This window comes from Cyprinodon tularosa, unplaced genomic scaffold (genome assembly GCF_016077235.1).
Source record: "Cyprinodon tularosa strain WSP-4 unplaced genomic scaffold, ASM1607723v1 ctg197, whole genome shotgun sequence".
Taxonomy (NCBI): domain Eukaryota; kingdom Metazoa; phylum Chordata; class Actinopteri; order Cyprinodontiformes; family Cyprinodontidae; genus Cyprinodon; species Cyprinodon tularosa.
The window spans coordinates 156,699-173,929 of record NW_024038720.1 but is presented as its reverse complement, the minus strand read 5'-3'; the positions used below and the strand labels follow the sequence as shown (position 1 = coordinate 173,929).

At 36.0% G+C, this 17,231-nt stretch overlaps 1 protein-coding gene across 1 annotated transcript in view; it reads right to left on the bottom strand.

Moving 5' to 3' along the window:
• The window catches only part of pde3b (phosphodiesterase 3B), a 72,820-nt gene extending 58,284 nt beyond the window's left edge, over positions 1–14,536 (bottom strand). Inside the window, exon 1 of the mRNA XM_038283883.1 lies at positions 13,499–14,536. Within this exon, the coding sequence (XP_038139811.1) occupies positions 13,499–14,386 (888 nt within the window). The 5' untranslated portion in view covers positions 14,387–14,536. The remainder of the gene's footprint in view (positions 1–13,498) is intronic.
• Between the last annotated feature and the right edge of the window lie 2,695 nt (positions 14,537–17,231).

Here is a 17,231-nt window from a genome sequence, read left to right as displayed (position 1 = left end):
TTTAGTTTTCCTTTGCTAAAAAAAAAATCCAAATTTAAAGGAGTAATAACAGTTTTATGCAAGCCAATTTTTTTAAATGTGGTCGTAGATAGGGATGAGAAGTATTTTAAAAAGTATTGTTGAAATATTTGTTCTCATTATTAATTTTGCAAAGGGCTCTTTGGAACGCACAGCTTGTTAAAATCATCAAATGTTTTATAAAGTGATGCACTGCATGCAAATAGCCATCAGCTTTCTCACTACAATCTCACTGCAGAGGATGCTCACACCTAGTCGAGTATTAGCCATTGTAACCTTAAGTAAAATTATACTACTTCAAGCTATAGGAAATATATTCATTGTTGCTTTTAAATAAAAAAGTTACTCCAACTGCTGCTAAAAATATGTCATATGGACCATTAAAAATTATAGTATTGTTAGGGGGGTGGACAAAAATGGCTAAAACTTATGCAACATTATATGACTTTGAATTAGGTTGATGCAATATAATTTTGATATCAGAATTAACAAAACAAAAGCCTCTGAAAGACTATTAAGGATGACCTTAGCAAACCAAACATTCATAGTGAGTAGAATGTTTAATCTGTTTTTATAACAGCCGTGTTTGTCTTTATTGCAAGGGGGAGAATAGCATGGCAGCCTCCTTGAACCCAGATGGCTTTACTCAGAAACAGTCGGGGGAAGCACAGCCTTGCATTACTCCATACTCTATACAGCCAAAGATATACTCCACTCCGACACTTATCTGGCATCTCAATAAAGACTTCAAAGCATGGAAAGAGTTTGTTTTCAAATTCAATCTTGGTATACTTTAATACCAGTATGGTTTTAGATATGAAGCATGAAAATTACAGAGGAGAAACACAGAGGAATAAGTGAATCTTTCACAACCGAGATCTCCATCCAGGTTTCAATTTCTAATACAACAATAAATTAATCTCTTATAATCTTTATTATTGGGGTCTCCCTCTGTCACAATTTACACTATAAATATCCTGTATATGAACTGTTATGAACAAATATACTGAGGTTTTTAGTTTTTCTAAAAACTATGCATCCCCTTCATATCTAGAGAAAGCCATCAGTAGCTTTAATGAGGACTGTATCGTACTTCATTTATTTTAAAAAGAAGGGTTAGACTGTTATTTTAATCTTCAGTGGTAGGAATCTCTTTGTTACCCTGTCTAAGATCAAATTGAGATAGTACTGTGAAGAAGGGTATTATATGTGAGTAGTGGTTAAGTATAAGGAAGATTCCTGGAAAGTGATTTCCTCAAACAATGTCAGTCCTGTTGAGAACAATCTGCTATCCAGATATTCCACTGATGGGCAAAGTTTTGCACCTTGGTCAGACAAGAAAAAAAAAAGAAAAATTAGAAAAGAAAAAAAAAAAGTAAAAATCAACACAAAAGGAAAAAGTGTGCATCTGTATAGGGGGGGGGTCTGTGTGCAAGTATGTTGGGGGAGGGGTCAAGGGAAAAAAAGCGAGGAAGACTATAGAAAAAGTGGAGAAAAGGGGGTGGGGATTGGCCAGGGGCAGTTTCTCCAATAAGTCAGTTTAAACCCTTTTCTATTTTAAAGATTTACATTAACTATTTCTCCAACTAAACAAATTGTGAATAGTTACTGGAAATGATGATCCAGTGCGGCCCAGCTTGGGTTTTCATTACACTGACTAATAGTGCTTCACAGTTTTGCCCTTTTCAGTGGGATCTGCCCTCAGCTGCAAAACACACACAAGCCCTCCTCTGTAGCTGCGGCTGACGTCAACCGTCACTTAGCAACAGCCTTTTGGTGTAAAAGCAGCAGCGCTGACACCGTTTTCAAAAGAGGCGCACAGAGAAAGAGAGAAATTCAGAGGGAGATAGACACAGAGAAACTGAAATGACCAAAAGAGGGGAGAAAGAGAGAGAAAGAGTCACACTTTTCAGAGATCTTACTCAGTCATGATTTGGTGAGAAGCCACGGCAAGGATTATGTCATTTCTATAAAGTTTTCTGGAAACAATTAACAGTCTGTAAACGCTATGGTATGCAGTCATTTAAATACGAGTTAAATTAACTACATCCTCTGCTGCTATCTACCTAAATTCCCACAGAGGCTATTTATCCGATTTTCTTCCACCTATGTCATAGTGGTAGGATTTAAACACTTCTTCCACCGGACTCACCAAACCGTTTGCACATCCTTAGCCCGAACACTACCTTGGCTGATATGTTTGGAACCTTTTGTAGGATAAAAAAATCTACTGACAGCTGAAAAACAGATGTTTTTACAAAAAAAAACACTCTGGTGTTATTTGTTTTTACTTTAACTTTCCTGGTCTCTGTAAAGCCTGAGAGGTTGCAATGGCTCAACCTATATGACCTATACTACAAGGCCAAAAGAAAAATACAAATCCAGAAAAGGCTTAAGAAAACAATCATATGAACAAAGGTCAGGGTGGTTTATTCAACCTAATATGAGAAAACACATAGCAGGCATTCAAAGCTATCTTTTTTTTTATTTCTAAACAATCATACGTCTACAAAATAGGATTTCACATAGCTTTATATAAAAGAAAATATATAAAAAGAAATAAAAAAAAAGAAAGATGGGAGGAAACTGATATCCCTTGAGCCCATTTTTCTAAGGTAGACCTTCTGACACCGGAGTCATTAGGCCTAAGCTCTGCTAGACCTATCATGAAAACTAAAGAGCTGCAAGCTAATTGCTGGTGATCGTGACGCAAAACGTTTCCAGGGCAACCTGAGTTTTGGAGTACCCGCTCCAGCATTTCCTCATCTGTTTGCACTCACACCAGCAGGCTGACAATGCAGTCGCTGCATCCTGTTTCACTCTGCAGTCAGCCAAACGCAGAGTCTCGCTCGCTCAGCTTAACCCTTTCTCCTGGCCCCGTCGCGGCAATGAAACATTTAAAGCACCTATGCAAAAGTACCCCTGGCATTAAAAGGCCAACAGAAGCCGCCACCATCTGGGTCCAATAACAGGGGCCAAGTTTTTACCACTGTAACTCACCGCAAGATAAAAAAAAAAAAAAAAAAAAAACACTGAATATTGTTATTTAAAAAAAAAAAAGACCTTCAAATTGAGTGGATTTTTACAGCTTCTTGCCATGCAATTTATGGTATAAAGCAGTACTGGCTAAGCAATAAATTGGGACATATTTGTCCGACATTGCGACTGTTACACAAGCTTACAAAACAAGAGGTTAACTTTAAGGGGATATTAGTTAAACAACAGCTCAGCTTAAGCCACATTTCATCAAACAGAGTCATAAAAAATCAGCTTAAATCCCTTTTTAGAAGAACACATCAAAACATGGAAGTACCTTCATTTTTATTCTTATATTTTTGAGATTAAATAATTACATAAAAATGTGAACTAGAGCAAAATAATGCTAAAAGGAAAAATTTGATATTCCAGTTTTTATTTGAGTAAGAAAGACGCTACAGACACACACGAAAAGCAATGTTTGTCTTTATAATCAGGGAGAATATTTCTAGTCGCTTAGCAAAAGGCTTTTTAAATAAACTACAAATATATTTAAATAAAAAATCAACAAAAAATATATAGCTTTATAAATAATCACAGAATAAATCATGATAAAAATGGCATTTGTAAACTGTGTGTATGACGCATCCTCCATGTGTCAGAAGCACAGAGCGTAATTATAAAAGGGGGGTTTATAATGCAATTTCAACACCTAATTACTGAAAATTAAGCGTTTTATTTTAATTTTAAAACATACACTGACCAGCATGTGGAGAACTGATTGCAATGGAAAATAAAACTTTTCCCTTACACACACACACACAGTTTTTATATACAGTTAACACCGTAGTTTCAGCCCTAAATAAAAGGAATGCAAATAATCAAGGCATATGGCATTGCAGAATTTCATCTCAAGCAAAACACCAAATTATCTTTACCATTACGACTAGTTTGAAGTCAATTAGTTACTGATGCTGCAAGACATACACCAAACTCCGAAGTTTTATTATGAATTGCGTAGTGCCTATCTCACTAATGTATACATGAGATGAGATTTTTTTATACGTTATATAACCAGATTGGTATACTTAAACCTCAGTGCTCATAAAAACATAACCTAAAAATGGAGGAGACCTTCAGTCAACCGTGAGCTGTTAATAAAACATAAAAAAAAAATAGGAATCTGACACACAAACTATAAAGAGGCTGCCTGTTACTTTTGTTTATTATTTTCAGGCTGAATGAACAGAACTGAGGTCCAATTATCTGTTCTCTCTATTCCATCTGAACATTTCCTTTTGTGCACCGTCTTTTCAGCCTGTCTCATTCCCGCTCAAGGCAGGCACTATATTTTGCTGGGCAATTAATAAAACTTCCATTTTTTTTTTCCTCCTCCTCTTTGCAATCACCCTGCAGTACGTCATTGTGTTGTGACGTCAATGTTATATCATTCCACATGGCTTAACATCGAGCTAACGTGACAGCTGAGAGCTGCCCTGCGTTTTCACCGCGCTCCCTCCAGCCTTCCCCTCCACAGTCAGCTCCTCTGTTGTTGTCGGTGTGTGTGTGTGTGTGTGTGTGTGGGGAGGGGGTAGTTGCATGGCATTTACCCCCCGGCCTGCACCCGTACAGTGAAACCATGCAAGAATAAGGTATGCCCTGTGAATTTACGTTGCACTAACAGCGCGGCCTTTGAGGTGTTACAAGTATCTTAGCTGTCCCTAGAACTGCTCAAAGAGCACGGGCACTACCTTTGCTCTCGCTAGTCCTTCCCTGAGCCCTTTGCATTTTTCTATTTTCTCATGTTCTATTTCCTGATGTTTGCATTATTTGGGATGGCAGCATTGACCACTATCATCTGCTGCTTATCAATGATTACAATGTCTGGTTAAATGGCATTTACAATATTTCAAAATGCATTACGGTGTATGATTGCTCACTGACTGATGTTTCTGGTTTTATGCGTTTTGTTTTTAAAGCAAATATTTCTAAAATTTAGTATTGGAGGAGTTTAGAAACTTGCCATAATATTTGCCATGATTTTGAAAAGGCATCTTGAGGGCACTCTTAGCAGTCTTTCTGAGGCTTTTATTTTTATTTTATTTTTTTATATCAAAATTATATATATATTATATATAGGTTTAAAATCAGCTTCTAAAAGGAAAAAGATGTTGGGTGCATCCCTAGTACATATCCTTGATGATTTAAAAAATAAATTAAACCATTTGCAATTTCAAGGCCAATAGATGCAAAAGAACAACAATAACACTTTATATATCATAAGCCTAAAAAAGAAATCTACAAATGTATATATATATATATATATATATATACAATATATAGATAATTTATATAATTTTAAATAGTAAAATCCACAAATAAAAATCACATGTAAAAGACACAAAATGCCTAAGTACTTTGTACGATTATGTTAGCTATCAATATAGTTTTTGATAAGTGTTCGCAAACAGATCATATTCACTCATGAACAGTTTTGTCATCTGAATGTAAGAGATAAAAAGCTTGTTTGAAGTGTATTTTCATGTGAGACTACTGTTAAGTTAAAAGTCTGTCAAATAAATTCATATAGATAATTGGAAATTAGGTAGATTGATTTTAAGAAGTGCTTATCTTTAAAAAAGAAATTTTTCCCAAATAAAAGGCTGTTAATGCATGCTTTTAGTGAAGTGTTCGGTGTTGTTCAAGTATTTTAATTTTAGAATGCAAAAAATAAAGAAAGATAAAAATCTATTTTTATTTTTATTTTCCATTTATCCATAGTGATATTTACATGCGCTTTGCAAACCTTTAAATGAAAACAGAGGTCCTATTCTTATATGTTGATACTTTCTTTTTCTATTTACAAGGACTTAAAAAACAAGAAGGTTTTTATTTGAAGTTGATGGACAAACAGGTATTTGAGCTATAAGCCCCAGTAGGTAAAGATATGTCGACAGAAAGAGATTTAGTCACGACTCAGCATTCCAATGTCATGCCTGCATGACCACCCTCACTTTTTTACTTTTTTGTTTGTTTTTTAATAAACAGGTAAGGCACTCCTGTCATTGGACCTAGTAACAATAAAATAAATATGCTAGAACATGTACGCATTGCTGTGAGCAGAAGACTAAACTACAGCAGCCACATTAACTTATTATAAAACAAAATACACATTAGTTGAAATGTTACAAAATGTTCTGATATTTAACAAAACGGCTGATTTTCACAAAGAAACACATCGCATGTAATGTCCAACTCTGTGCAGGCCTACAGCTTCTCATATTTTTATGTTATTTGGGTTCATCATCCCGTTTGATACTAGACCAGTGACGTGCGGTCAGGGGAGGCAGGTGAGGCAGTGCCTCACCAGCCATCATGGAAAGAAAGAAAATATATAATCATAAAGTAATTTAAATTGTTATATTCATCCGGTGGTTTGTACTAAAAAATATTCATTTTTCATGTAGCTTCACCAATTTCGATTTTTATTTGTTCAAAATCGCTGAATTTTCTTATTTTCCCATTCAAATGCTTGGAAGCGATGCCGGTGAGGCAGCAGCGAGCTCTGCCTCACCTTGGATTGCGCAACCCCTGGCTCTGCGCTGGCTGCAAAGCGGAGAGAGCATGTTGCTGTACGGCGTCAATAAAATGGTTTAAACAAATGTAATATGTGAACTTATTTCTAATAATTTGGCTTATGTATATAATGTACAGAGCTTTTTGTCACCAACTGTGTTTGTGTAACGTGTTTCGTGTAATGAGCGATTATAAACGGCAGAGAACAAGTTCGAGGTGAGGCAGGCAGTTCTCTTGCCTCATGGCAGGGGGTGCTCAAGAGACTGAAAACATAAGGCAGGAACAGGACGGATCAAGGAAGGCTTTCTTCCCTGGCAGTGATCTCCATTGAGACAGAGAGACTTTTAAAACTGAAGGAAGATAAGGAGGACTTCTATTCATTTATAAGTAAAGGTAAGACAGTAATAACATTTATTTTGTTTTGTTTTTTAAGGAAATGTGTGTTTTGTGAGCTACAGTTTGTATGTGTAAGGATGCAGAAGTGAAACATAACCTGTAAACTGCTGTCAATCTATGCATCTATTTGCAAATCTGATTCTGATGACGTCAGTGCCTCACCAGCTATGAACCTCACCGCACGTCACTGTACTAGACAATGCTAAATCCCAGACAGAATGATTAAAGACTTACTTTTCCATAAATTTGACTGTAAAATTACACACAGCTGAGCCCATCAGCTGGATGATCGATCCCCACCAACGCTGCTTCAAACAGTAAAGACATGTGGTGAGAGCTCTTTAAAGACCTCATTTTATTAATTCACTTGAATTAATATATTTAAGTCGGTACAAATAAAGCAAAATAAAACTCAACCAGCAGTAGAAAGAATAACAGCATCTCCATCTTGGTAGCAGACTGTTAATTGCATTGCTGCTACGTTACGTTGGTGGCTCTCGCAAAGACCTAATCAAAATACCTTAAAGTTGTATGACGATATCTTAACAATAATTAACCCCAGGCTCTCCCTAGGAAACACAGACTCCAAACTAATATAATGTATTTTTCTCCCTGTGAGGATAATCTTACTTTACCCTAGATCTAACTTTAAAGGGGCAATGCAATTATATCTACTAAAGGAGAAGTAAGAAAGTGTACTTCTAAAAGTCCAAAGCAGCTGCAAGGACTAGCAGCATAACTCCCAGCTAATCAACAATAATCAAGGCATTGTTATTTATATCAGGAAAGTACTTCATTTAAATAGTATTCCTTAAATAATGTTATTTATACTGTATTTTATGATAAACCAACATTTTCCTGACTCCTATCTTCCATTACTTCACAATATCTCCACCACTATCTGTGCATCTTAGCCACTAAAACAAGGTGTGGATTAGGGGGAGTTTGCGTCCATCTGACTGACCAAATGTTTTATGGATACGTACAGTGTGACACTTTAAACACAATATCCTACTAAATGCTATGTCTAAGCAATCTTTTGTGATTTATATTTTACACGCACTGATATTACGATGACAAGCGCTATCTGCATTGTGTGGCTCCAATTACAATCATAACTTGTAAACCTGTATTCTAGTTTATGCATGCTGTTTTGTTGATGCAGAGTCTTTTCCCAGTGGAATCAACAGCTTCCCCCCCTCCACAATGACATTCACAGTGAAAGTGGGGCTGCAGTGGATCCTGGTCTGTCTGTGTCATGTGACCTGCTCTATACCAGCAGCTCTCGGGTGTCCATGAACAGGAGAAATAAACCCTACTCGATGCGGTTTGTATCATTCAAACCTTAGAACTGTGTTTATAAAGCAGGGGAAGGATTTTATCCTGAAATATATTACTGGGCAATTAATCAACAAGTCATATTGCAGGCAAATATTTGCATACCACTAAACTAATCTGCACCATGTAAAAACAGAAAGACCATCTATATTTGCCATGTTGGAGCAGCATATTAAGGCGGTCCTGCAGAAACTCTGGTTGGTCCTTAATACGAGTCTCTGTCCGGCAGAGACTCGTATTAAAGATCCGAGTCTATCTCTAGAAGGAGTGATTGATACCTCACATTGTTCAAGTTATCAAGCATTTTTAACAGGGATTCTAATACATATCATAATGTTTTAAAAAGGTTCTTCTCTATTGGCGGATCCCTATTCTTAAAAGATTCTGGACTGTCTCAGAAGGGAAAATTCCTCATTGGGACATCCCTACGTCAGAAACTTATGAAGTGTTCCAGAAATGTTCTCATACTCCTGTCAGTTCAATGAATCATCAGGTCTATTTGTAAAAAGAAGTCCAATATAACCTTTTGCTTTACACCAGTGAGCCCCCCGCCCCCCCCCCCGGAAAATGTCTACCACTACATAGAACCATTACACGTGTCCTCTGCTGTTTATTAAAACATAATACTCATCTGTAACAAGTGTCTGGGAGCCATCATCTGGTGGCTCCGGAGGACTCTACGCCTTGTCTGAAGTTTGCTTTAACTGCAGACAGGAGGTGCCTTTTGTCACTCTTTATAAAACATATCCTACATGCTGGAGATTGTCAGTGCCTTCCTTTTGTTGAGACACTCTGTTTATGCATCTGGTAGAGGTTCTCCGAGGGGAGACTGTTGTCCAGAGATGTTAGGAAGTTCACAATATTTCTAGTATAGAAGGAGTAGGAGTGGCTGTTTCATCTATGAGCTCTCTGACACTAAGAAAGGGGAAGCCTAATCAATCACGTAACAGGCTGCAAGAGATCAAAATTTGCAGACAGCTCACTAAAAACACCCAAGTATTGACACAGTATGTACCCTGAATTATTGTGAAATGATATCAGTATTATAATACCTCAAATTAACAAGCTGTCTCCACAACAAAAGGCCAAGACAGGATTTGTCAAATGGATGATCATGATGTAGAAATGATGAGTGCCTTCAGATATTTACTTTGAGCTGTTTTTCAGCTGATCTCTCATATTTACATACTGTCCTAAACAACATTTTGCTCTAGTACGCCTAGCACACCGATGAACTAGCCGTTAATGGAAGAATAATTCTCCTGCATTTGTGAGTGAGAGACAGAAACCAGTGACCCTGTCAAACAAGAGCAGGGCAGAGGGTGCACGGCCTGCTTTGTGTGCAGAACGTGTGTGAAGATGAAGAACATGTACGACATTACCAGTGAACCCTGAGTGAATCCTTTCAAAATGATTCTTTGTACTCCCTTTTCTCCTGCCTCTGACGCAGAGGCTGTCCATTTTTTGTGCGATATCACTATTGGCTCATACAATATAGCAAAGAGTTGTTACTCTAATAAAGACATTTTCAGGAGCAAAGTTTGCAATCCTTCCCAGTAGAATATTGCTGTGTCCAACAGAAAAGACAAAGAGCTACAAAGACGGTTAGATAAAACTCAGAACAGCCACTTAGACCATCTACAAGGAGCTTCCTCTACTTGAGTTATGCAGAATATAAAGCAGCATTCAATATGCAGGATTGGAAAGCACAAATAAGAACTACATCCAAGTGGAATCAAGAACATTTCCAGAAGCGGATTTTTAACAAACTACTTAGATTATCTGGTCTTGGTTTCAAACAAAAAGTTTAATTAAATGAGAGGAAAGCCAGGAAACATTGAAATATGAATAATAAACGGACCACAAACTTAGATCCTTTTGATTATCTGTTAAAAAATCATTTTGTCAAATAGGATGTCCGCTTTGGCTATACTAAGAAGGGAAACATGAACAACTTTCAGATGATTTGATATTTTAGATAAAGACCTGGTAAATTAAAGGCTAATTACTGTGATGTCAAGAATACAAAAATCATCCAAAGTTTTTAGCCATGCCTAACGTACTATTTGATATGTTAAACTTTTGGATCTCATTAGATAAAGCATTTTCTGTTGAATTTCAGGGACTATTATAGTCTGTACAGCTGTTTCACAAATAGAACAAAACATAATGAGGTAAATGGAGGGGGAAAAAAAAAAGGCTGCGGGAAACAGAACAACCGAGACAATCTGGACATGCATTTTTAGTTCTCTTATCATTTGTCCCGAAGCTCGAAGGACACAGAAACAATACGCGTGACCTGATGGCCTGGCATCTACTTGAGAACAGCCTGCTTTGTTTTTAAAATACATCGCTGACAGTTATATCCATGCGGTGGACGTATAGATGAAGGCAGCAGTAGGGTACAGAAAGCTTTTGAGCCAAGATGTTAGCAAGTGCAACATGAGACTCTCGATAACATAATGGAAAGTGTCCCCTTTATCTTATGAATGTAAACATCCAGGTTTTACACAGATTGTAAAAGTTTATGTTAGCCAACAGAACAGTTCTGGACTGTTGAAACTGCTCACCATCACTAGGGGTTGTTGACTGCTATGGTCATGTGGAACTGTATCGCTGGCTCTACTGCTGGTTGTGTTGAATTTCTGCTGAAAGCTTTAGTTTGTACTCCTCTTTAACTAATACAAACCATAAAACTGTAGAAAATGCCAGAAAAGGGATTAAGCGACTATAAAAGTAGACTTTATCGATAATTATTTAAAGATATTCACAAGCTAAAAAGGGGGCAGTGTATATTTTCCATTCTGTAGCTCTGAGACAAAAACTATAAAGTTGAGTCTTTAAAACTATTAATAATAATTACATGATATACTTATTTTTGCTATTGTTATTTTTAGATTTCTGCACATTGAAAAGATATAACCCGATATAACCTAAAATATTGTGAAACTGTGTTATATTTTACATTTATTTTTACACTCATTCAACTGATATCATCTCTCATTCTGTTGAGAAAGCATGTGCAATGTTGAGATTGAAAAGGATCTTATATATTAATGAGTATCTTTTTATGCTTTTAAGTATTTGGCGTATTTTATTGCCATGGTATCAAAAATGATATCCAGTATCGCATATTTTCCCGGGTATCGAAATCACGTTTGAAATTTTTGGATCACGACAACCCTTCTATAAAGTCACTTAAAAAAAGTGGCCAGGTTTGAAAATATTACAAGTTTTAAAATATAACTTTCTTCAAAAATGCTTCACTTTCCATCATATTGTTTTTATGTTTTTAAACACTGCTATTGAAACTCCATAAGAAGTGGGCAGAAAGGAGCACAGTACTGCACACTGTCAATCAGTTGGCTAAGAGGGCAAAATTAGTCAACTTTATACTTTAAAACCCACTGACAGAAATCTGCAGTAGACCTATTGTTTATTATTAACACTACATTTGGCAAGCTACACATCATGTCTGCAAAGCAGCTCTCTAACCAGATAGTACTGATTAGCCAGCTAATATTAGCATGGTATACTTGTGGCCTCAGTATATTAACAGAAAATATCCTTAAGCAACATTACAAGTAAATTATCAGATCAGATAGATTTAGGCTGCCCTCAAAAATTCTCTTTTTCAGCATATTTCCAAAACACAATGCAGGCTTAAGCATCTTGGGCAGGCTGGCGTCTTGCGTCTCACTATGCAGTTTTAATAGTACCAAACAAAACTTAAACTTAGGATATATTAGCAAACAATCATTGCAATCCAAGAAATACTTCACCATGTTTATATTGCAGCTTTCCTCGTGTCACTCAAAAATAAAAGATTTAGAACAAATATGTTCTGCAAAAAAAGCACTTGGAAAATATTCCTAATTTTAAAAGAGTTATAGTTGTACATTTTTCCCTTCACTATCTAAAAGAAAACAAAATAACTAACATATAACAGTATTATTAGCAGTAAGGGTCACAATGCTTCCACTTCATTAGCAGCAGGAAAGCACTAAGAACACATAGTGCACTTTTACTTTAAATATTGGTTACTCATTAACAATGTGAAACCAATGATACACCACGATATTTTTACTCAACCTGACACTAAACTGAGCGTAAACACACACACACACACATATACATATATATATATATATATATATATATATATATATATATATATATATATATATATATATATATATATATATATATATATATTTATATATATTAGGGCTGAAATTAATCGGGATTAATCGATTATTGAAATGATTGCCAACTAATTGAGTAATCAATTAATTGTTCACGGGAGTGAGTGGACTCTAAAACCAAACCCACCTTGAGCAGCAGTTATATTAAAATTGTAAAAAAAAAAAGTAAAAATTTGTTAACATTTTGCTTTATGCTCTATCCAGAACTCCTAAAACTAAAACTCCTAAAGTATGAGTTTCACCCGGTTTAATTTTGCAAAAAATCTTAAAGGAATCTTTTACCATCCAATTATTAATCGATTCATAGAAAGAATGATCAACTGATTAACCAATGTGCAAAAATAATTGTTAGTTGCAGCCCTAATATATATATGTATATGTATATATATGTATATATATATATATATATATATATATACACTACGGCTGACATTAATCGGATTAATCGATTATCGAAATGAATGCCAACTAATTCATTAATCAATTAACTGTTCACTGGAGTGTACAGACTCCAAAACATGCCTTTAGCTGACATGGAAACCCACATTGAGCAGCAATTATACTAAAATTATTAAAAAAAAATTGCATTTAAGATAAAACTCCTAAAACTAAAACCTCATAAAGTATGAGTTTTACCTGGTTTAATTTTGCAAAAAATCAACCTTTTACTATCCAATTATTAATCAATTCATAGGAAAGAAATAATCAACTGATTAACCAATTTGCAAAATAATCATTATATATATATATATTGGTAATTGGAAAAAATGTTGGAATGCTGTTTTCTGACATTGCTCTCCCTGACATAGGATATTTCTTAAGGACTGAAGTTATCTATAAAGTTGTGCACCCAGCAATAATGTTTTTCCTCAACTTAAACTGCTTTCTGTGCTGACTGTCAGCTTTCCACCCGTGCAGAGATCAGCTGTGGATTATCTGTGTTCCTATTTTTGCAGCTAAAACAGACCTGCAGGGGGGGGGTGACCTACCTGCTCTCTAGATATGCATGGCAGTGAGGGTCTGCGGGGCATTTTGCAGCTGCCATAGTAGCTGGTTGAGGTTTCTCCCAGTGAAACACAGCTGGATCTTCTCCTGGGTCTGATGACTGGGACCTTCTCCTCCGCGCTGGAAATCCCAGCCAGCGCTTCCCTGCTTTGGTAATAGCGGTCAAAGGAGATCCCCACCAGGGAGCCGGAGACCCCCGCCAAGCAGGCCAGGAGCGGTCTGAGCAGCGCGGGCACACCGCTCAAACTTGTCAGGGAGAGCAGCCACACCACGCTGGCGAACACCAGGACCAGGACGCTCTGCTTGAGTCTGAGCGTGGGGATGAGTGTGAGCAGACCCACGCATCCCAACACAAACAACAACCTGCCCACCATTTGCATCTGGTGCTGCTCCTCTCCCCACTGCAGGAACCGCAGAACCAGAAAATCCCCGAGGTAGCACGAAGCTGGCAGTGACAAGAGCCACGATCTGCTGCTCTGCTTCTTCTTCCTCCTCAGGTAGAAGGTGAGTAAAAAGAAGGCGCATCCTATGCTGAACAGAGGACTGATGGACTGGGACAAGCCCAGCAAAAAAGTCCGCAAATCCCACAGCGAGTCACTTTGCAAGCTCCTGGAAATGAGAAAAGATACGGCGAAAACAATAAAGGCGCCCACGTACAGAGCGGACACCTTTAACAGTTTGGAATTGAGGACGTCTTCATTACAAAACCTGCACACGCTGAACAAAAACCCCCTCTGATGGTCCTGTTTAAGGGGGGTGACGCAGCTCTTCACATAGCCGTTCCTGAAGCTCTCAGAGCTGTTTACACTTCCAGCCCCGTCGTGGTGCCTTAGTTTCCCCTGCAAAACCTCTCCTTCTTCCCGTGCGGCCATGGCTTCGAAGTCCCGTTTCTTGTTTCTCCTCAAAGGCGCCCCGTTTACAACTATTCACGGCTTATTAACGCTGAACTACATGACAGCAAACGCGCTCCATGGTCACTCTAACGTGCTCCAGCACTTGGACTAAAGAAAGAAGGTGAGATGTTGTTTTTACAGAAATTGCGCTCTCCGTCGCCCCCCACAGGTCACAACTGGGAACTACATGGCTTGGATATGTGAAGTCTCCTCTCATCCTCTGATACCACAATGTCATCTACTTGCTCTGAAGGCTCTGAAAACTTGGAGTACTCTCAAAACCTTCAATTGATTCAACAAGTTTCTGAAAAAAACATTTAGGACTATGCTAAAATTACTACTACTAAAGGATATATAAAAATAAAATAATTAATGTAAATGTGTGTGGGAAGTGAATTTGCCTTGAAAGTTATAAAAACTTTGCAAGCATACAACTGTTAAAGTCTTAAAAAAAACCTTTCTCTGCAACAGCACATACATGAACAGTGTTACCATGAATAATAATAGCTATTAATATTTTGCATAAGGTCCATAATAGTAATGTTGATAACGAGATGAATTGAAATAGCTATATGGTCCCCAAGTGGTGAAATTCTAGTTTGAGAGTTAAAAGAAGTAAATAAGTATGACTGTAGAAAACACTTCTAGAGCAGATTACAAACAGTGCAAATAACAGCATACATTTTTAAAGGTTTATTATCAGTTACAGAAATTTAAACAAGTAGCATGCTGTAAAAGCAAAAATACAATCATCACAAGAAAAAATTAAGGTGTTTGCAATGCCCTTTTTTAGACAGAAAATATTGTTTACTAAAAATGTGGCAGTCCATGTTAATGACGTATATTTTGCATTTATTCGTACAGCTATCTTGATAAGAAACATGTTCTGCAGATGGCTAATGCTCTTTAGCTTGTTTATATGGCCAATTTATGAGCTCATCAATTTGACCAAAGCTCCTCTAAAACACTGTGCCAAGCTCAGATTTTTTTACACTCTAGGTCTGTCCCTGTTAATATGTGCATGACTCTTTTACTGGCGACAAGAGGACTGTTCCAGAAAAGGAAAGTTGTAAAATAAAGTACAAGTGAATAAATTTGACCTGGATAAAACAACTGGGAGCATCCTGTCAATACTCATTTTTTGTATCCAAGTTCCAACTCCAACAGTTAGTACTCATAGCAAGGCTACCCAAGGAAATAGACAAACTTGGATATATATATATATATATATATATATATATATATATATATATATATATATATATATATATATATATATATATATATATATATATATGTATATATATATATATATATGTATATATATATATATATATATATGTATATATATATATATATATATATATATATATATATATATATATATATATATATATATATATATATATATATATTATTATATATATATATATATATATATATATATATATATATATATATATATATATATATATATATATATATATATATATAAGGCATGATTTGTTTAATAATAACCAACGAGGCTATTAAACAACAAGGTAATAAACTGTGCAGCAACAATAGCATTTAACATCTGTGTATGTTTCCACAGACATTTTTTTTGGGCTTTGCTTAAATAACGTTTCTGATTTATAAATTAACCAGTGACAGCACATGATTGCATTTAGCCTGTGTGTTGCTTGTGCTGCTCATTGGTCAAAAAGACCTAACTCTAATGTCATTATAGCTGCACATGCTCTTACAACAAATGTCTGCCAAAAGGTCAGTGAAACAGCAAAATAAAGTGGATTGGTCAGTATAGGCTTCAGCATTCTTCGATGTAACCTTAGATGGTACATTTATAGGTGCGTTGGATTTTTTTTTTTTTAAATAACAATTTAAATTTATTGATCTCCCACTGGAGATATTTACCTCTGTATTTAACCCATCCCCTTGGGGAGCAGTGTCCATTAACATAATAAATTACCAGCTCAAGACAATTAAACTATTCATTTTAAAACCACTAAAACTGATAATGCTCTGAACAAAACAAGAAATTTTATGTTTTTATATTTTGTTTTGGTTTTTTTTGCTTTATTTATGACTAATTTATCTTGCATAAAATGTGCATTTGTTTGCATTGTTTCTATTATCATTGCAGAGTTTTAATGCTGAAGTTTACAAAACTTGTCTTGGGCTGTGTGTTTGTTCATGGAGGCTTTTTTTAATTGCAGGTTCATTCACATATATTTATTTAGTGTGTGCCGTCTGTGACATTAAAGCTAGTTTCCACTAGAGGATGCTACATGCCACTTTTATTTGTTGAAGTTTTGTGAAAAGAAAGCAACAGTTGTACCAAATTATGTTGCTAACTACCTAAAGTTGAACACAAAAACCTTTCAGTTATGTGTGTCCAGAGGAGTCAGTTGCAATCAAACACTATTACGGTATATTCCAAAAAAGACAGATAAAAACATCAGAAGCACTGTTGGCCAGCCAACCAGTGGTGCTTTTTTGTTTTGTTCTCTAAAAACAGGTAATTATTGTAACATGCAATAATTTGTCAATTAATCAATTCTTTCTTTGTTTCTTTGTTTCTTTGTTTCTTTGTTTCTTTCTTTCTTTCTTTCTTTCTTTCTTTCTCTCTTTCTTTCTTTCTTTCTTTCTTTTTGCTCCCTTAATTAATTCTACATTGTTTATAGTTACATTGAAATTAATTCCCCCCCCCCCCCCCCCAAATTACTGAACAAATTTCATTCTACTTTAAAGAACCCATTATTTCAAATTTTCCTATCACACTTTAACAAGCCATGTTGTTGTTCCTAGAGTATCCTAAATAGAA